Source organism: Brassica rapa, chromosome A03 (assembly GCF_000309985.2).
Source record: "Brassica rapa cultivar Chiifu-401-42 chromosome A03, CAAS_Brap_v3.01, whole genome shotgun sequence".
Taxonomy (NCBI): Eukaryota; Viridiplantae; Streptophyta; class Magnoliopsida; order Brassicales; family Brassicaceae; genus Brassica; species Brassica rapa.
The window spans coordinates 32,653,123-32,675,200 of record NC_024797.2 but is presented as its reverse complement, the minus strand read 5'-3'; the positions used below and the strand labels follow the sequence as shown (position 1 = coordinate 32,675,200).

The 22,078-nt window shown below is 32.7% G+C and overlaps 3 protein-coding genes and 1 long non-coding RNA gene across 5 annotated transcripts; 2 read left to right on the top strand and 2 right to left on the bottom strand.

Moving 5' to 3' along the window:
* Nucleotides 1–530: 530 nt before the first annotated feature.
* On the bottom strand, nt 531–1,477 carry LOC103862588. Of its 2 annotated transcripts, none has more exons than XM_009140287.2 (3): nt 1,319–1,477; nt 1,076–1,255; nt 531–864 (listed from the first exon to the last, which is right to left on the bottom strand). In XM_009140287.2, exons 2-3 carry the CDS (start codon nt 1,247–1,249, stop codon nt 775–777), a joined length of 264 nt encoding a protein of 87 aa, XP_009138535.1. In that variant the 5' UTR covers nt 1,250–1,255; nt 1,319–1,477; the 3' UTR covers nt 531–774. The 2 variants fall into 2 exon arrangements, with proteins under 2 accessions (XP_009138535.1, XP_033143860.1); XM_033287969.1 differs by having other exon boundaries at nt 1,076–1,262; nt 1,316–1,432.
* A 9,076-nt stretch (nt 1,478–10,553) lies between these two features.
* LOC103862585 (phosphoenolpyruvate carboxykinase (ATP)-like) lies at nt 10,554–15,308 on the top strand. Its single transcript, XM_009140286.3, has 8 exons — nt 10,554–11,261; nt 12,100–12,450; nt 12,614–12,698; nt 12,779–12,879; nt 12,952–13,424; nt 13,513–13,578; nt 14,290–14,807; nt 14,913–15,308. Exons 1-8 carry the CDS (start codon nt 11,002–11,004, stop codon nt 15,054–15,056), a joined length of 1,998 nt encoding a protein of 665 aa, XP_009138534.1. The 5' UTR covers nt 10,554–11,001; the 3' UTR covers nt 15,057–15,308.
* Nucleotides 15,309–18,022: 2,714 nt separating this feature from the next.
* Nucleotides 18,023–19,683, top strand: LOC117132502. The gene is made up of 2 exons (XR_004456097.1): nt 18,023–19,106; nt 19,194–19,683. It is a non-coding gene; the product is annotated as an uncharacterized LOC117132502 (long non-coding RNA).
* Nucleotides 19,684–21,145: 1,462 nt separating this feature from the next.
* Nucleotides 21,146–21,576, bottom strand: LOC117132672 (uncharacterized mitochondrial protein AtMg00810-like). The gene is made up of 2 exons (XM_033287482.1): nt 21,274–21,576; nt 21,146–21,202 (listed from the first exon to the last, which is right to left on the bottom strand). Exons 1-2 carry the CDS (start codon nt 21,574–21,576, stop codon nt 21,146–21,148), a joined length of 360 nt encoding a protein of 119 aa, XP_033143373.1.
* Between the last annotated feature and the right edge of the window lie 502 nt (nt 21,577–22,078).

Here is a 22,078-nt window from a genome sequence, read left to right as displayed (position 1 = left end):
TCGGGTTCTATTAGATTTCCAATTAACGAGTTTTTCATTAAATCCGAACCGGATTATATATAGAGTGGCATGTCTACCGGTTCGACTTCTGAATTAGATATTAAACACTGCTTGAAATTTAAACATTATAATTGAACAAATTTTAAATTAAATGTTTTCTAATAAAAAATTATTATTCATGAAAAAAATTATTAATATGGTCAACAAAAAAGATATATGACTTTTAAAAATGGACCAGAAAATAGTAGTAACTTCTAAACTAATTAGAGATAAAAAAAATAGTATATATTAATGGTTAGAGCTATAGAAAAATATATGACAAGAGAACCTCAGTTTCAATTTAAAATGGACGATTCATATATTATAATATTTCAATAAGGAGAACAAATTATTCTTAATAGAGAATATATATACTATTAAATCATACATATCATCTCTAAATATACTTCGAACAAATACAACATTTTCAAAAAAAAAAAACAAATGATAAAAACATAAACCTCAATTGTTAAGATTCAAAACAAAAAATGAAGATAATTTTTAAATCAACAAGTGAAAAATAAACTTGCAACGCGGATCAAAATCTAGTTGTCTTTATAGTTGTTTCGATACATCAAAGCAAAACTTAGATGTCTGATGAAAACCACTGTTTGAATAGCAAAGATAAAAACACAAGCGTGCAAAACATTGCATTGGTTTGAGAAGATTCCCGCAGAGACGGATTATTATTACACTAGTAATGAAAATGAAAATGAAAAAAAAAAGGGCTTAGATTCAATGCTCTTTTTCGTAATCATCCTTGGTTCCAAAGTTCTTGCACCATATCTGTGAAGGAATAGGACGTACCGGCATGTGTGGCCTTTGCTGAAAAATCAAAACAAAGGCTATAAAATTCTCAATTCTCAAATCCTAAACACTAAACAGTAATAGCATGAAAATAACAACGTCTCAAGCGCTAGAAGTTGTTAATTTTGGAGAGCTCAAGAGATTCAAAAGGTTGTAACTTTGAATGGAAATAAAAAAAAATCTATTTCCACAATGACAAAACACAGATCAAGTAGAAAGACCGAGATACCTCGAGCTCAGCAGATTTCATGGCGATGGGGATGCAGACAAGGAAGACGCCGAACATAGCAAAGGCTGTGTTCCGACGCCAATGCTTGGGCCTACAGTAAGGCCCACCAGACATGCTCCATACCTTCGCTCTAAAACCGCCTCCGTGTCCGTCTCCATGCTCTGCTCCTCCCATCGGATCCTTTTTTGACACTGATGTCAGATTCTCCGAATTGAGTATTATTATTCGAGGGAAAGATCGTACCTGAGATCGAGAGATGGAAGATGAAGAAGATGGGATCGTCTCTTCGAGGGATGTAACAAAACGAGATTTTCTGGTGTGTTTCTTCTCATCACATCACTCCTTCAGATTATTATCATCGATTTGTCAACAATCAATCTTAGCCATTGGATTTATCGAATCATGTTACAGACGGACGGTTCTCCTTCTTCTCAGATATTTGGGTCTTCTGATATTTGCAAGCGAAGAGGAAGCCCAATGTTGGTCTTGGACTTACTATTGGTAATTTTTGTAGGTTTTAACTTTGATGAATAGACCAGTGAGGTGTAACGAACATTACAAGTTACATAACGTCGGCGTCAAATTATTGCAACTTTGTGATCGGAATTTTTTTTGTTTTTGACTGAATATTATGTTAGGAACTTAATTCCAAAAAAGTTATAGTCGTTTGCTTTTTGAATCTTAAATGGTGTTGTAAGCAATTTAAGGGTGCATGCTACGTTGTAACAGAAAACTATGTATAAATGTGTTTAATTATGAAACCATCTATACTATATTAAAAGGGTTATATGAGGAGTAGAGAGGATGTCCACGTCAGATTAAAAAATCGGCCAATAGGAGAACAGCATTCGAACACGTCATCTCTGTCGAAACTGATCTTTCGTGTTGGGCTCTCTTTTCATTTTCAAACGGCCTATTAAGCCCAAATCGCTATAATTGTGAAGCGTAAAGTTTTATCTTTTTCTGACTATCCCACTTCACCGTCACCGATCGAATTCGCTGTACTTACTGTAACCTACGCTTCATCAATCTATTCTGCAATTTAATTTTCTTAAATGGTTTCGTTCCACTTCCCCTCTTTGTCCTTCTATATAAAGTGTTCAATCTGATCTTCAGTCAACCCTAATCGAAAACATTAGGTGTTCGATTACTGTATCCAGGATCTCCTGTTCATTGATGAAGAGGTGTTGCTTCAATCTCCCAATACTTTTTTATGCAAGTTCCTTTACTCATTCGTAACGTATAAACATTCGTTTCATACGGTATAAAGAACTGATTTTGTGTTGTTTCTTATAAACTTTGAAGCAGAACTCTGACACAGTAAAACGTTTTGTATTGTGTTCATCTGATGCAATGGTGTTATTGAGAGGAGGAAAAAGAAAGATTTGCCAACTAATTAGGTTTGAGATCCCCAACCTTCTCGAAGAGAAATCAGGACGGTTGAGCTACGCTCTTCAGGTGATCATATCATTGCTTTCACTTCTTGTGATTCCAACTTCTACTTTCTTTGAATCTGTAAAGCTGAAATCAAAGCAATGATCAGCATCCCATATTCTCAACTTAAACGTTGAGCCGTACTGCATACATAATCCATCTGTTGCAAAGGTCTACGTCCTTGCCAACATAGATACAGTGTGTGATCATCATGTGCTTCTTTCAATGGTTTCACGCTTAGGTCTCTTTTTAGCTACCAAAAGACCAAAAAAAGAGAACTATACGGTAATTCTAATACACCATAAGTTAAATAAATGTTTCCTTAAACTTGAAGCAAAAATCTGAATCATATTGTTTTGTATTTCTAATCTTATTTGTCTGCAGGAATTTTGGAAACACTAAGTAAAAAGAACGTCTGTAGATGAACTCAATATTCAGAATGTCTTTGTAGAGCCTGATGTCGTTTGTGTAAGTCGTATGATATAATAACTGTTCCATATTTACATATTCTTCATCTTGCATGGGACGCAAATACAAACTGTCAAAAGGTTATTTATTTGATTCGACTTACTTAGGCCAAAGTACGCAACATTCAGCTTGGTGGCAGCTTCCAGTTACACGAAAAAGTCAAAAGTTTGGAAAGGTTGGTTCTGATCCGGTCACAATTTCAAAGTCATACCTTTTTGTTAGTCTTTTCTTAATGATTTAAACAATGAATTTGTACAGCTTGAGTGGGGACATCTTCTGAAGGCCGATCCTTACTTGGGGCTAAGAGAAGAAAATATCATTTTTCCTATTGAATCACAATTTTCTGAGTCTCTCTTAGTTTAACCAGTATTAAGATGTTGAGAACAATTAAAGCATTGTAATAGACATTTAACAGTATAACAGTGCGATTAAGAGTTCTTCACTTCTTCCTATATATGATAATACTGTATGTTGTGTTCTCTTTCATTAGTAGTACAGTTTCCGGATCAAATTAAGTTTGAAAAATTGTAAACATAGAAGACATGTTTATACCTTTTGTTATACGGTCAGTAAATGCATTAATTTTATTTTAAAATTGTTACCTTCCGGTCTATCACTATAGATTTGTTCATCATTTATTTATAATGATATACCAAATAAATCTCTTTAAGAATCAATATATTGTTAGTCGAGAAGGTTTAACAAATTCTAGAAAATTTCTAATTCGCTTCTCGCTATTCCAACTACATCTTACGATGTTTAATAATTAACTCAAGAGTCTAGAATAATAATGGAAATATATTTTTACTCTAACATACAAACAATATTTCAAAGTTATATTTTTTATACAATACGAGACTAATATATCTGCATATGTGTAATGCACATAATATATCCAAAGTACTTTTTTGTACTATATAAAAATGGAATTATTCATGTTAAAATCTCTTAAAGAATTAAAAATTTTATAATACTGTAAATACTTATTTACAAAATAATAAATACCAAAGTAATTCCGAAAGAAATTACAGCTTCAAAATTAAAATTTGATTGATCTGTTTTTATTGGTCATCAAAATTTATGGAATTAAATAATCAAAATGATTACACATTTATGAAAATATATATGTATATGAAATGAAGGTTATTTACCTATCTTTAAAAAGAGTTAGGATACAATCTCACCAGAACATAACCATCTCAATACTAAACATGATTACTAAAATATTAATAGAAACTTTAACTGTGTTTACATATAAAATAATGATATTCCAAACAAAAAAATATAACCTTTCAAAACATTTCATTCTAATTTTTCAAGTATTATATCAAAACAAATAAATGATATAGAATAAACACAAAAATAAAATTAATTTAGTTTAAACCTTGAGATTTAATTTATACTCCATCAGTTTAAAAAGATATATATTTCAGAATTTTCAAACATACGAAAATATTTTAAATTTTGATCATATTTATATTATTTTTTCAGTTTACTATTTTCCAAAACTTTTAGCAAATCAATGTTATAAACATAATTAATTTCTTTTAGGTTCACAATTTACCATTAGTATGTATTACCTTCGTTTCATTTTAATTGTCGTTTTAGTTTTACGCATACAGATTAAGAAAATATTTTATTATGTATTTTATTCAAAATAAATACATCATTACTCATACACATGTTTCAACAAATAAAAAATACAGTAGAGAATATTGTTAATAAACTTTTCATTGAAATTCTTAAACGACACTTATTTTGAAACATAATTTTACTATACAACGACAATTAAATTGAAACGAAAAGAGTATAAAAAGTGCATTGACAATGAAAAACACATGTGAAACAATTTTTCCTAAAATAAAGATTATTTTAAATGGATGGAATATTTAATATCAAAATTATAAAGTTTTTATATACCATATATAAGATTAAAATAGGCATGAAAAAAATATTAAAACAAATTATTTTGACATGCTAATGTTTTTTGTTAGTTATCAAAGTCAATTTTTTAGGAGTTAGGATACAATACTAATATATGAAATGAAGGTTATTTACCTATCTTTAAAAAGAGTTAGGATACAATCTCACCATATAAAAAGAGTTAGGATACAATCTCACCAGAACATAACCATCTCAATACTAAAAAACACAAGTTTAATTCAATTTAATAATATTATACGGAAAAATCCGGGCGTAGCCCGGAAAAACCCTCTAGTTATTATAATAAGTACAGCCACTCAGTTTTAACACACTGAAAACTACGGGAAACTTGTCATATAATAGGAAAATCAAAGCAGTAAGAAGACTGCGAAAAGTGTGAAAAAAATGAAAACATATCTATTTTGTCAGGAACACATGTATAATGCGTTTAGTTATAAGATCAGTAGAATACTCTCTTTGGTGGATTGTGAAATTGAGATATCCGAGAAAAGAAAAAGAGGGAAGAATGAATCAACCTCCCCGCATGGAGACAGAACTAGAATCTGTAATGGAAACATAACAATTAATATGAGAAAGAACCAATGAAGAATTATAAGTGAAATTTGGAGAACAACTATAGCTTTCTCGATATGTTTAACACGGAACTAAGATTCAAATTAATATTAACGTTTCTCTTTTGAATATGGATCATTGTTGTAAACATTTATCGGTCACGGCCACAACCGACAGCAAAAAAAAAATTGCTTAATTTATTTCCTCAAATTGTTCCATATTCTTATTGAATTTTCAAACTCGTAAGTTTATAGGGACGTTGTGGTGCTTAGAGTCCCATCAACCCGAATTGGATCGGGCTAACATATAAGGTATTACAAAGAATCATAATTAACACATTGTGGTCCAAATTACTTAGATGATCAGTAGCAAATTAATCTAGATTTGGACAATTTACAGTACTGAGCTTATATGAAAAAATATGGATTAGTCTATTGTCTAGCACTACATGCATGGATATGTAATATGTGTATAGATTTAAATTTAGTATTTGTCTTTTGAAGCAATTTTATTCGTCTTTCAGAGCTAGATCCCATAACATTGATATCGTACCGCAGAAACTTGGTTAGGTAAATGCATATTTATGTGCATTTTATGATTAATGGCGAGTTGTTATTAAAACATCTTTGTCATCATATTTATGTGCATTTCAAAATTTATACAAATTTAGTTAATATAAAAAATGACACCAAAAAAAACAGAAGCATATTCGTCGACCCCCACCTTTTTGGTATTGCTAAAGTTTGTTTATTATATAAAAAGTTTGTTTTATTTGTACTCATGCGCCCATGCCTGCATGCAAATTGCCGTGTTTCTTATAAAATGATTCTCTTTTTTTTTTTAACAAACCATACTTTCATAAATTATTCTCATTCGCGGTACTTTGTGAATAACAATCTTCTTCTTTTTTGTCTTTGACAAAATAATTTTATTTTTCTGTCAACTATCATAACGTTCCTTTAAGTAACAGATTCATATAAAACGCAATATGAACTAATTATAAATTAGTGTTCGTATTCATCTGTTTCAGACTTGCGTGTCCTCTCGTGAATCCACTTCCTTTGAGATGCGTGACCATCTCCTAAAATACAATCGGAGCTGTGTATCATTTTTCGATATATTTTTCTAAGCGATCAAGAGAATTTCAGCACCGTAAAGTTTATTACTCCCTCTCCCTCTGTTCCCGAAAAACTAGAGTATTCATGCTTATTAAAGAAACAATTAATTTTTTACTATTGAATTTATTATTTATTTTACTATACATTTTTCAAAAAATATCAACCAATAATATTCAACCAATTCAAATAATTTCAATTAATGTTTTTTAAAAATATACAACTTTTTAACATTAATACTAAAAGTACCTTAAAATTTTAGAAAATTTATCATTTTGAAACAAAAAGGAAGAGAGAGTACAATAGATAAAATATATATATCTTTTAGTTTGGTTGATGTTGGACACAAAAATTTCATCAAATCATGAAATGATCTGATTACACAATCATCTCACCGCAAATAGCCATATTGGAATTTGTATCGAGCACAACTTCAAGTCGAATGTGACTAGTCTTTCTCTAAAGTCAATTTACCTACACCTTTTCAAAGAAGTAACTAGTATACTTTGGGGAATTATAAACATTTTTTGAAAATATTAATATTTGTATAGTTTAAATAATTACATTTTTATATATGATTTATAAAAAAAAAATTTGAAGACCAAGACCAATAATTTATAAGAAGATTGTGTTCAGATCTGGTCCTAACGATCATATAAATAAAATATATATCATGATAATAGAACAAAAGAGAATAAAACGAATGTTCTTATTGATACATATAATACACTTGCGAGAAAGAATATACTAAAAATAAGATTTCAAAACAACTAAAATAAGATGAACCTACTAAAATACCGTCTGCTCATAATATATTTATTTATTGTTTTTTTAGTGCTAAAAAATAAATCGGAAAACAACTTGTTAACAATGATACTTGCAACATTTATATGATAAAGCAAACTTTCAAATCGTAAAATCATTTTCCACTACACCATTATGCAACTCACTGTTTTTTTGCTAGTTTTAAAATGTGTTGAATGAAAACAAAGTTGCTTGCTGAAGGATTTATTTCCTATAAGACGGAGACCTATAAAATAGAAATAATTTTAATGTGCGTCTAATAAACTAGGAAAAAAAGTCAAATCTTATCGCTGATTATGAAGAAGTTGAATTTTTGATAAAATGCCACACGAACAGAAAAGGACAAAATTGCTATGGAACGAAGGAGAATGCTGTGACATTTGGATCAATACATATTAAATAATAAGTGTTACTTTTATTCAGATATATATTTTAAAAATAAAAAAATGGGGATATTATTGAATTTTCAGATTTTAAAAATATTTTCGTTTTTAATTTTATTAAATTCAAGTAGTAGATTTTGATATATCTGATTTTGAATATGTTTTGGTGGATTTTATAAGTTATGAATTTAAATCACATAGATTTATATGGAATTCAAAATCATTTTAGTTAAAATCACGATAACTTTTATAATTCACCCAAATCATTTCAAACTCATTAAATATCACATCATTTCAAATTTTATCATACTATATTGTAGATAAACATTAAGTAAAATAAAAGATGAGGGAATATCAAATAATTGTCATCTTATAAGTTAGTTTCTGAAAGTAAGTTCTACTTTTGAGAAATCATAAAGTAATATTATACTCTAATGTTGTTTTCATCAATGCATTAATTTTATATTCTTTGAAAAGAACAAGTAATCTACAGCTTGACAAATGCTTTCTAAAGAGGATCTCAACACTGAAGTGAAGATTTTTTTTTACCAAATATATATTAATTTCATTTAAAAATGATGCAAGTTTATAACAATTAAGAACAATCAGTGTCACATTGGAAAAAAAAAGTGGAAAAGCAAGACAAGTCTAGGAAGAAGCATACAATGTTGTGTTGTTCACTCGTATTGAAGCCAAAGTTTCATTAGGTCTCTGAATTTAGGATTCAATCTTTCCCGAAAATGAAATCAGAAATAAAGCGGTAGATGGTTTGAAGAGATGAGCGGATGTTGTAGTTGTGTTGTCCTGAAATCTTATATTCCTCTCGAGCCAAATGTTGTACGCTCATTTGAGAAGCTTGGATGCTGAACGCTCATTCATGGTTAACTGGTCACTGAGTGATATCCAAATGTGGAAATGAAGACTCGTGTTGTACGAGTATCGTCTAACCTTTCTCTTACATTTTTTTATTAATATATCAAGAAAATATTTTTAAAAACTTATGACATGGAAGTGCTCTTAGGCTAGGCATATACCTAATACCTGAGAATAGTTTTTTTTTTTGACGAAATAATACGTGAAAATAGTTAATATCTAAACTTTAATAACTGGTCCGTAAGCATAGCCGTATATAAACTTTGCAAAAGAAGTGACTCGAGGAAAAGCAACCTAGAAAAGTTGGTTTCACTAGTGGGTAGTACCGACATAAACGGCACAGAGTGGGCAATCTAGTTTAGAAATGAGTTAACCATAACGAAAAAGAGTGACCTAAACTAACCAAATTATGGAGATGAACAATCTGAAACAGGTATAGTAGCTAATCAAGTTGGGAAGTTGTGACACAACTGAAATTAGCAAGAACCACATAGAATAGGTATCTCAAAATAGATGAAGATATTCATTTTTCGAAAACGTATACTAATATGATATTACATACAAAAATGGCAGATCGAACTAAAAAATAATAAAAGTTAAACTGTTTCACATATATAAAAAGAAAACCAAAACCAAATGGTTTATAACCGTAAATGCATTCTCACCTTATGATATATCTTTTGAAGATGAATTTTACTTTTAAACTTTAAAATTTAGAACCAAACTTCACAAATGAAAATAATTAATATCCAAACTCTAAGAGCATCTCCAAAAAGGAACTCTATTTTGAAGTTTCCAAAACTCTATATTTGAAGTTTCAATGTGTTCTTCTCCAAAAGTAAAACTTCAAACCTAACTTCAAAATTATTTATATTTTACACTATAGTCCTTATATTTGTCATAGTTGATGTAAATTCATAAAACTTCTATAAATAACTAGTACATATATATAAATATTACAGAAATATTAATTAAAAAAATCTTACACTAAAATATAAAATTATAAATAAAAGTACATAATTAAATATTAAACTGCAAGTAAATATTACATTATTCCATAAAATTATTTCCATAATGCTCCTATATATGATCAACTAGTGCATTTCGAAGTAAGAAATGATTCTCTTTATTTTTTATTTGTAGATTACGAGCCAAAAATTGTAGAAATCGGATATCCTCATAATATGGCTGTTGATAGTTTGATATCATCAAAAGAAAAAAATCCTTGATCTTTTAAACAAAAGTACAACAAGCAGGGAAAAAGGTCATGAGATGATTGAATTACGACTGCAAAATGAAGCAAAAAATTAGCTTTTAGATAAGTAAAAGAGAAAAATAAAATATTGCTAAAAAACTTAACTTCTATCGATGATGTTAATATTCGTGAATACATTTGATCTGAACAAGAAAGAATCATACGAAAAATGCATCAAGAGCAACAACAACAATCTTCTTCGATTACACAAAATTTGTTTGGACAATATTTTGGAGATTTTGGAAGTTCCGGAGCAAATTTACCATATTATTAGTGTTGTTATAATATTTAAATTTGAGTAATAATTATGTCTTCATGTGTCTTTTTAATAAGTTTTTATTATGGTTTTTTGTAATAATCTTGTTGTTTAATTCTAGTTTTAAAATATTATAAATCTTGTTTTAAATTTTTTTATTTAATTTCATGTGTAAAAATTAAATTTATAAAACAAATTTGAAATATTTATGAGATATAAAAGTTTTAAAGATTAAAACAATAAACAGAAAAATATTTAAGAATTATAAATATGATCTATAATTGTAAGGACCAAAATGCAAATAAAAAGATGAAACTTCAAATTTGAAGTTTTGAAAAGTGAAACTCTATATTTGGAGTTTCACTCTTCAAAACTTCAAATTTGAAGTTTTGAAGTTCCTTTTTGGAGAGCAAAAAACTCTATATTTGGAGTTATAGAGTTTCTTTTGGAGATGCTCTAAGGAATGTGTTACAAACTAATGAATTTTAACCGTAGAATAGCATTTATTGAGTTTTTATTTTCTATTAAAAATCTCGTATATATTTTTTTCCAAATTCAAAATAGCTAAATAAAAATTAAATTATCTTACATTATCGAGTGGGACCCATAATAAATAGAAGACCCATCTTTAACATACATTAACTATAGTTAACTCTCGTGTTGACAAAAACTCAACAGTTAGCTCTCTCAAACCAAAAAAAAAAAGCTCTCTCAAACCATTGATCACATTTAAAGGTTAACCATGGTTCAGAAAATCAAACCTTTAAAAGGCACACTTTCGCTTCGAAACATTTCATCATCTCTTGTATCAATTCTATAGTAAGCAGCATAAACAGGAAAAGATGTCGGCCGGTAATGGAAACGCAAACGGTGACGGAGGGTTTAGCTTCCCGAAAGGACCAGCTATACCAAAGATAACGACGGGAGCTAAAAGGGATAACGACATATGCCAAGATGACAGTGGTCCGACTGTGAAGGCGACGACGCTCGATGAGCTTCACTCTTTACAGAAGAAGCGTTCTGCTCCGACCACTCCTATTAACCAAAGCGGTACTGCCTTCTCCGAGGAGGAGCGCCAGAAGATTCAGCTTCAGTCTATCAGGTAAACATTATAACCTGTGTTTATTAACATATAAGATTGTTTATAGTCGTAAACAAGTTCGTGTGTTCCAAAAAAAGACATAACAAATTCTATAAATATGTTGTCTTTTATATAAAGAGTTCCAACAAAATATTTATATCGAATTAAGCAAGATATTGATTTTTCATGTCAGTCGTTTTCATTAGAAAGAAGAATCGTTTTTTTCTCAATCATAAAGAAAAACAAAATCAAGTGTTCTTTCAAAAAAAAAACAAAACTCCTTTTCATTTGTTGAATTGAATAGTCTTTTACCTAGATATATTTATATTTAATTTTATGAAATTTTCCAACGTGAAGCACTAAACTTGTAAATTTTCAATTAATATTTCTTCCATTTTTGCGCAATATATAACTTTTTTTTTGTGAAGATGGTTTCGGAACCAGAGGAATGGCCAGCATTTGAAAGCTACCTGGAAGATATCAAGCTTCTGCGACAAAGTTTTGTCAGCTCAGAAATCGTTCATGTTCCTAGGACGGAGAACAAAAGGGCGGATAGCTTGGCACGTAGTGCTCGGCAACAATCGTCTTTCGTCGTGCACATGGATGCAGATTTACCACCTTGGTTTACAGAGTCTACATGAGTCTGTAAATGTTTGCTGTCAAAAAAAAAAAAAAAAAAAAATAACTTTTTTTTTGTAAGGCTTTAGCTTTCAAAAAGAATTAAATGCGACATAATGACTATTAACCAAACAAAATATGTAACCTACATGACCGTATAAAGCAACACGTAGATAATAAAATGAATGAGGTGTTCAAAAAAAAAAAGATAATAAAATGAATGTTAATGGGTGTGACACAGTGCATCGTTGGCGTCGCTGACGAGAGAATCTGGACCCAAAGTGGTGAGAGGAGACCCGGCGGAGAAGAAGGCCGACGGTTCCACTACTCCGGCGTACGCACACGGCCAGCATCAATCCATCTTCTCCCCGGCGTTGGGAGCTGTAAGTGATAGCTCCCTGAAGTTCACCCACGTCCTCTACAACCTTTCTCCCGCAGAGCTCTACGAGCAAGCTATCAAGGACGAGAAAGGTTCGTTCATCACTTCCAATGGAGCCTTGGCTACGCTTTCCGGTGCTAAAACTGGTCGTGCTCCGAGGGATAAGCGTGTCGTTAGAGATGCGACTACAGAGGACGAGCTTTGGTGGGGAAAGTGAGTATCCTCTGTTATGCTCTTTTTATCCTCTGTTTTCCTCTGTTATGCTCTGTTTATCCTCTGTTTTCCTCTGTTTTGCTCTGTTTTGCACTGTTTTGCTCTGTTTCAGTGTATGATATTCGATCAAAGATTTATTTATTTTTTTTTTAATTTGATTCAGGGGCTCGCCGAATATCGAAATGGATGAACATACCTTCACGGTGAACAGAGAAAGAGCCGTTGATTACTTGAACTCCTTGGAGAAGGTATAAAACTAACTTTGAATGAACCTATGTGATCTTTAGCGGCTGATGAACTTGTTGTTACTGTTTGGGGGATTGTATAGGTGTTTGTGAATGATCAGTTCTTGAACTGGGACCCGGAGAACAGAATCAAAGTCAGGATTGTCTCAGCTAGAGCTTACCATTCACTCTTCATGCACAACATGTAAGTCCAAAAAAAAAAACAATCCTTTATTGTTTGGTCTGTAACTGGATAACTAACTGGTGAGGGTGGCAGGTGTATCCGGCCAACACCGGAGGAGCTTGAGAGCTTCGGTACTCCTGACTTCACTATATACAACGCTGGACAGTTTCCGTGTAACCGTTACACTCATTACATGACATCGTCCACTAGCGTAGACTTGAATCTTAGCAGGAGGGAATTGGTGATACTCGGCACTCAGTATGCTGGTGAGATGAAGAAGGGACTTTTCAGTGTGATGCATTACCTGATGCCTAAGCGTCGGATTCTCTCCCTTCACTCTGGTTGCAACATGGGAAAAGATGGAGATGTTGCTCTCTTCTTTGGACTTTCAGGTACCGGGAAGACGACGCTGTCTACTGATCACAACAGGTACCTGATAGGAGATGATGAGCATTGTTGGACTGAGACTGGTGTTTCGAACATTGAGGGTGGATGCTATGCTAAGTGCGTTGATCTTTCGAGGGAGAAGGAGCCTGATATTTGGAACGCCATCAAGTTTGGAACAGGTAATGATAATACATAACAACTGTTTCAAGAACAAAAAAACACAAGTCAGTTATATAACAATATGGTTCTGATTTAATCTCTTTGCAGTTTTGGAAAATGTTGTGTTTGATGAACATACCAGAGAAGTTGATTACTCTGATAAATCCGTTACAGGTAAAAAAAAAAATAAAGTCTTTTTATTTTTTTTGAAACAACTTACTTAAAAAAATAAAGTCTTTTGTTTCTGTTCTTCTTCCTTAATATTAACTGAGTGACCTTAGTTAATATAACTTTCACTTAACTATTTTTTGTTTTTGGACATAACATTTCAAAACCAAAAAAACATTAATTTAGTTATTGTTTTCAAATTTTGGATGTAACTTTTTGTTAATTTTTGAAATAAAAAATTTGACATGCATTTTTAGTGAGTAGTAAATCATTTTTTCCGTAATTGTATATGCAGTTTTAGTGAGTAGTAAATCATTTTTTCCGTAATTGTATGTATATTATATGAACTTAAAGTATGTGTAGTTACAATATAAATATTTTATATAAAATGAGAGATGCAAACTAGAAATATAAGGTTAATTATACATATGTTCGGTTATCTTCGGATATCCATTCGGATTCGGATATTATCTGTTTGGGTTCGGGTATTCAATATCCGTTCGGGTATTATGCTACTTCTGTTCGGATTTCAGGTTTTTTGGATCGGGTTCGGGTGCCACTTCGGATATCGGCTAAAGTGTCCATCCCTAGCTCAACTGAAAAAATAACCGACCACTAGGACGAAACTAATATTACATGATCAGCTTTGGCCCAAACCTTTTGATATATATATTTTTAAAATAGAGTGATCATTGTTCGATTTTTCTTGCTTTGTAGAGAACACACGTGCTGCATACCCTATTGAGTTCATCCCAAACGCGAAAATACCGTGCGTTGGTCCACACCCGAAAAACGTGATTCTTCTGGCATGTGACGCCTTTGGTGTTCTCCCGCCTGTGAGCAAGCTGAATCTTGCACAAACCATGTACCACTTCATCAGTGGTTACACTGCTCTGGTTGCGGGCACGGAGGACGGCATAAAGGAGCCAACAGGAACATTCTCAGCATGCTTTGGTGCAGCTTTCATAATGTTGCATCCAACAAAGTATGCGGCTATGTTAGCCGAGAAGATGAAGAGGCAAGGCGCTACTGGATGGCTCGTTAACACTGGTTGGTCCGGTGGCAGCTACGGTGTTGGAAACAGGATCAAGCTGGCGTATACTAGGAAGATCATCGATGCAATCCATTCAGGGAGCTTGTTGGAGGCTAACTACAAGAAAACAGATATCTTTGGGTTTGAAATCCCAACTGAGATTGAAGGGATACCTTCGGAGATCCTGGATCCTGTCAACTCGGTTAGTTTCTGCAAAATCTTCTTTTAAAAAAAAAAAAAAAAAAGAATACTAGTAACAGATTGAATAATGAAACCATATTTGTTTGGTTTGATGAAAAATTTGCAGTGGTCTGATAAGAAAGCACATAAAGAAACTCTGTTGAAGCTGGGAGGTTTGTTCAAGAAGAACTTTGAGACGTTTGCTAATCAAAAGATTGGTGTGGATGGTAAACTTACCGAGGAGATTCTCGCTGCTGGTCCTATCTTTTAAGAGAGAACTACGATGATGTTTGTCGAAACAAAAAAAAATATAATACCAAGAATAAATGTGAATTGTGTGTGTGTGTGCGTGGTCTCTCGAGCAAAAGGAACTTTCCAAACGTGTTGGCTATGAACCCATATAATGTAGTAATTTGGCTTTTCATCTGTTGTCGTTTATTACAGTTGGAGTTTTATCTTCTTCTTTTTTCCGTTAGGCTCGTACAAGAGTCTTCTGTTAAATAAATGGGAAATTTAGTTTCAATCTTGCATAAATTAAGCATATATAATAACTAGATTCTTTAATCGTGCTACGCGCGGTTTATATTTTGTATTGTTTTTGCATTTGTTTTTAAAAATTCGTTAACTTTATGTAATTTTATTTATTGGACTCAGTTGTTTTGTCCTACAATTTTACGTGTTACTTGTAATTTTAAAATTTATAACTTTGCATATTTATCTATTCCTGTAAAATAGTGGTATGTTATTTGGATCATTGTGATTTGACAATTTTTATATTATTTGAACATAATATTTCATGCATATACTACGTGGGCATTTACATGCGAATGATATGATATAATTTGGTAAAACTTGTCATTTTTGTATGTATATTTTTGCATTCTAGATTGTATTTAGTGTATATTTAGAATATATTATTGTCTGACACATTTAAACCGAATATTTTTTACTATGTTCTGCATATATTTTGTAGTACAAAGTTTTCTATTTTTATTTTTTATTTTTGAAAAAAGCTTAAGTTTTTATTTTTAGTTTCTCAAATGTATCATGAATTATGTGTTATAAAATAGGTTTCCATCATACGAAACCAAAAAAGAATAACATGATTAACACAATAAAGATGAGAATGTAGTGTATGGTTATTTTATTTTGTTTTGTAAACTAAATATTACATCTAAAATTTAGCAGGATTCCAAATTATAAGAAATGATACATTTGGCTAAGATTCAGCGAAAGAGTTATAAAGAGAGAAACAACAGAAGTTGAAACGTCATTGTCTCTCATCTTGGAAGGATCAACGAAGGGAATTTTTTTTTTTGAAACACGAAGGATCAACGAAGGGAATTAAGTTTTAAAAAATGGAGGTTCTTAAATATAGGATAACGGCAATTTCAGAGACTTCAATAAGAATAATGAAGATGAACTGTTTTATTGGATTCAATAAATAGTGACATGGCAAAAAAATCATGTCAATAAATAGTAACATGGCAAAAAAAAAATCATATTTCATTGGATGATTTAATTTGCTGAGGTGGATAGGTTCAATGGAGCTTATATTCCCTTTTTAATAGTGTAAATTTAGAATATATTCTTGTCTGACACATTTAAACCTAACGTTTTTTACTATGTTTTGCATATATTTTGTAGTATACAGTTTTCTATTTTTATTTTTTCTTTAAGTTTTTATTTTTAGTTTCTCAAATGTATCATGGATTATGTGTTGTAAAATAGGTTTCCATCATACGAAACCAAAAAAGAATAACATGATTAACACAATAAAGATGAGAATGTAGTGTATGGTTATTTTATTTCGTTTTGTAAACTAAATATTACATCTAAAATTTAGCAGGATTCCAAATTATAAGAAGTGATACCTTTGGCTAAGATTCAGCGAAAGAGTTATAAAGAGAGAAACAACAGAAGTTGAAACGTCATTGTCTCTCATCTTGCAAGGATCAACGAAGAGAATTAAGTTTAAAAAAATGGAGGTTCTTAAATGTAGGATACCGGCAGTTTTAGAGACTTCAATAAGAACAATGAAGATGAAGTGTTTTATTGGATTCAATAAATAGTGACATGGCAAAAGAATCATATTTCATTGGCTGATTTAGGGGGCGACTGGTTTTCCCGCTACCACCCGCAAACGCAGCTTTTGCGGTTGATAGCGGTTATCGGCGGTTTTCAACAATCACTCAAATCGCTATAAACCGCTTCAAACCGCTCTGAATCTCATAAATTCAAAAGCTGGCTCCAGCTAGCGGTTGCGGGCGGTTGCGGGAGGGTAAATTTTTTTTCTTTTTTTTAAAACAATATATATACAAAAGTAAAAATATTTAATAAAAATTTTAAAATTGATATTATGAAAATATTAAAATATATCTATTATATTTTAATTAATATTATAAAATTTTATAATAAAAAAAATTCAATAAATTTTCAAAAATTAAAATTATAACTTTCTAAATATAAATTTTATATTTATTATTAATTTTATGATTTTTGATATTTTATAATTATATTAAATGTAAATATTGTTAATTTATTATTTGACTGTTACCGCATTTGATAGGTAACCAGTCATAAGTCACCCGCAAACGCACCAATTTTTAACCGCAGTACCAGTCGTACAAATCTCTTAAAACCGCTAGAAACCGCAACCGTCCGCATCCACAAACTCCCGCAACCGCAACCGCAACCGCTGCGTTTGAACCAGTCAGACCCTTAATTTGCTGAGGTGGTTAGGCTCAATGGAGCTTATATTCCCCTTTTAATAGAGTAAGATAAGCCTTCTCGATGTAATTAGAACATTGAGGTCACGCGCCCCCAAATTACTCTCTCTCGAAACCTAGTCTTCTCGAAACCTAGTCTTCTTCAACTTCAAGTTTCGTCTCCGTCACGCCTCTCCAGCACCGTTCGGCGTTGTGAGAGGGCCCACGACCGATACTCCCGCTAAGTCCATCTTCCTCTCCGTCTGTGGTTCCATTGGTGAAGGGCCTCTGATCTTCGGTGGTGTGCGAACCTGTAGCTCCGGCTACAGTTCAACTCGAGATAGTGTCGTTTAGTGTCCTGGTTTCTCTAGCGACTATGCCGGTACTCTGATGCTTCTCTCCGCCTGTGAAAGTGAGTCCTCTCCCAACATCTAGGTTACCTCTACGGAGTGGTACCAAAATGTCGCTTCTTGCCATCTCGATCCAAAGTAATATGGGTAAGCTTCGCTTGTGTTAGAGGTCTCGGGACTTCAGACTTCACTGTGGAGATGTCTCTACATAGGGTCAAGCTAAGCGGTCTGCTATTGAATAATGCTTTAATTAGCTCCTCGTTCTCCTCTTTGGTATTGATTGGCGTTGCTTGTGAGTCTGGATCTGAGTGTAGGTTTAATCGAATAAGGCTATGGAGGTTCTGTGATTTCTTGGAGTTCGTGGTAACACTTTGCGGCTGGAAGATGGAGTAAGCCCCGGGAGGTGGCGATGCTGCACCCTTACCCTTAACCGCCTTAGAGGACGAGTGCGATTAGGTGAGTTGAGCGCTATTAAGCACCTGTGGTTACTGTTGTCCTGTCTTTGTTGGAATTAGGTTCAGATCTTGCCCAGCCCGGATTCTGAGGGTGGTCCTTGAGCGGGCCTGTCTCTGCTTCTCTGAGGAAGGTAATTGTGCATGCAATAGGGTGAAACAAGTTCTCGCTAGCATCGTGTCCACCGAGCTTTGGTCTTCCGGTCTCTCCATTCTTGCCCACCTCGTTTCGACCTTTCATCCGACTTTTCAAGTTTGTATCGATTACTGTTATCCTGTTCGCTTTCAAGCAGAACGGTTTCAGTGGCGATTGTCATTTGATTACATGTTTTTTAAACTTTTTTGCCGTGTAATCAAGCATAGAGGTCGAACAGCTTGTGTAACAATTTGTAATCTCAAACGTTCATTTCATAATGATATTTACCATTTAGCAAAAAAATAATAATAAGCCTTCTCTCTCTTTACCACACTCTTCTTTTAGCTTCTTGAGAGCGTTGCATTAGGCAGCTGTCGTTAACCGTTTTATTCCTGTTTAAACATGCCTATTCGTATATGCACATATACTCAGTCCCCGACCAGCCTCGTTGGGCGCCTAAAGCCCAAAGAAATTTAAACCCATAAAAAATAAATTGTATGTAAAAAAGTAAAGAAAGCGCGCACCTCCTTGATTCGAGAAACAGTTCTAACAACTGCACTAACGTTAGCTTTTGGTAATTGATTGCCCCTAAAATATATAATCTATTTTTCGCACCTAAAGCAAGGGTTAGCCCAGGGCCGACCCTGCACATACGCAACAAGGAGATTCCTTGGGGTATTATCATCTATGCTTTTCAATTATTCCTTTCTCTTGCAACTTTGATGATACTGTGTTTACACGTGACAAAGAATGTCTTTTCAGGTCCAGACGGTCTGTTTGAGGTGAAGCACAACAACGAAGGCCCCTGACATCTTTGCCTCTTTACAATCATTTATTTCTTCTTTCTTCACTTGAAATGCTAATGCTTGTCTTCTTTGCCTCTTGCTTTAATCAGTTTTGTGTTCGTCAATCTTCTCCTAATTGTTTGAAGAGGAATCAGTAGATTCAACCTGTTCAGTATTTTTATCAATGTCTAAACATATACTATATACTATTAATCGGCGTAAATGACTAAATTTGTTGTTGGATTAATGTGAGCTAACGTCGGAAATTTAAAAAATCAGAACTTCTTCTATGTTCTAGTACGGTTTATAATCTCATCTTATCAAAGATCCATCTGGAATATTTTTTTTTTTGGGATAACTATTTTCACTAAAACTTAAAATCTCAGACTATACGAAAAGTTTATAGCGCTACAAGTATAAAACAAAACAGAGCTAATACGAGTAGAGAAATTTCTAAGATAAAAATACAACAAATTTAGAATAAAATCGAATGAATCGAAACAAGAAATATTGCAAAGTCGGAGTGTTGAAATTTAGTCACTTTGAATCGTGTGATGTATCCAATTTACATCGTTGAAACGAGATCCGTTGAACGAAATTGCTATATAAAATAATAACAACATGATATAAAAGGTGTATTACTGATGAACATAAAACCGCTTGTGTTTTCGTTACCTAAAAATAGTAGTTTTTCCGATATCGCTCAAATAATTTTATTGTCGGCTGAGTTATGTTATCATAATGAACGAGTACGACAAGAAAATGGTGGGTAGCATATTAAATCAATATAATGGAAAGGTGAAATAATACAGAAACATGACATTTATTTTGGTTTAAATAGATTTGTTTTACAAAATTTATGAAGCCCGTCAATTTCTTATCCATAGCTCTAAATTCCATGTGGGTTTGTCCAGTGTGGTGTGTCCTAGATTATTTAGACATAATTTGTTTTGATAACTATCGTTTTCATCCCAAAAAATTCATGGTGTATTACATTCTTAGACATGGTAGCTAATATGTATATGAACAAAAATCCGATTGAAAAAGTTATATATATTATGAAATGGGCATATCTATATAAAGTTCTCAATTGAACGCAAATTTTACAAACATCATTCATATAATTTAAAACGGGTTTATCCAAAAAGAACTAGCCAATCAAGAGTTACTTTACTATAGACGAAACTTGATTGAAGTTTTGAAACCTGAAAGAAAATGAAGAACATGATGACAAGAAAGAGAGTAATGTTTGAATTTGAGAGAGAGAATGAGAAAAATATTTTTCTTAATTTAATTGTGGATCTCGGTACAAATATTTAAAAGTAAGTTGTCTTATACAAAATATAATAAAATATTCATTATTTTAAAATATTTTCAACAGTCTTCTTTTCTTTTCTTATTCTCTTCAATAGGATATCTTATAAAGCCTTATAAAACCTTATAAATCTCTAACTAACTCTTCAAGTCTGGCAGCTTCATTCTTAAGTTTGGCAGCTTGTTTTCTCAAGTCTGACAGCTTGTTTTTCAAGTCTGACAGCTTGTTTCTGCTTCATGTCAACACTTCTCTTCAAGCTTGACCATATAGAACAAGTCAAGTTTGGAAGCCATGAAGTATTCCCTCATTAAAACCTCAACTAGGTAAAACCCTTTGGGAGAAAACCCAAGTCAAGAAAAATGAGTAGAACACTTCATGAAGGAAATATCAGTGGCATGAGAGGTCTATGAGTCCCAATTTTGGATGAATGAACTCACAATTTAGTGATTGCTGCCTAGATGAAGATATCAGTTAACTGATCTTCACTTCTAGTATAGCAAGGTAAAATGATCTTCTGCTCCACAGCTTGTCTCACCTTGTGACAATCAACTTCAATGTGTTTAGTCCTTTCATGGAATACTGAATTTGATGCTATGTGGATAGCTGCCTGGTTATCACAATGCATTGTGATTGGTGTCGTTGTTTCCATGCCCAAGTCTCTTAGCAGGTTCCTGATCCAAATGAGTTCACTAGTTAGCTTCCTCATTACCCTATACTCTGCCTCTCCACTTTAACATGATACCACTTTTTGCTTCTTATTCTTCCATGTGACTAGGTTGCCTCCGATGAAAGTACAGTAGCCTGTTGTTGACCTCCTGTCTACTCTATCACCAGTCCAATCTGCTTCACAATATCCCACTATCTCTGTACTCTTATTGCAACCCATCCAAACACCTTGACCAGGAGCCTCTCTTAGATATCTCATGATCCTTTCCACCATATTCCAATGATGAACCTTTGGTGCTTGCATATGTTGACTGGCTTGATTCACAGCAAAACAGATGTCTGGTTTTGTAATGGTGAGATAGATTAGCTTCTCAACCATCCTTCTATAGAGCTTGAAATCGCCAAATGGAGTATCCTCAAACTCCCCCTCACGCAAGACTTTGTATCCTTCTTCAAGTGGTGTCTAAGCTACTCTTCCTCCAAGCTTTACTGCCTCATTTAAAAGATCAAGTGTGTACTTTATTTGAGATAAGAAAAACCTCTCTTTAGAGCGGCATATTTATATCCCTAGAAAGTACTTTAGCTCACCTAAATCTTTAATATCAAAGCTAGATCTAAGGAAAGCTTTTGTAGAGATGATACCTTCCTTGTTGCTTCCTGTGATGATGATATCATCCACATAGATCAATATCACCACAATTCCTTGCTTGCTTGTGAGAGTGAATAGAGTGTGATCAGCTTCTGACTTTACAAACCCTCTTCCATTGAGAGTTGTACTCAGCTTGTGATACCAGGCTCTTGGTGACTGTTTTAATCCATAGATTGTCTTCTTCAACCTTAGAACATTTCCTGGCTTGACCATGTCTTCGATACCAGGAGGT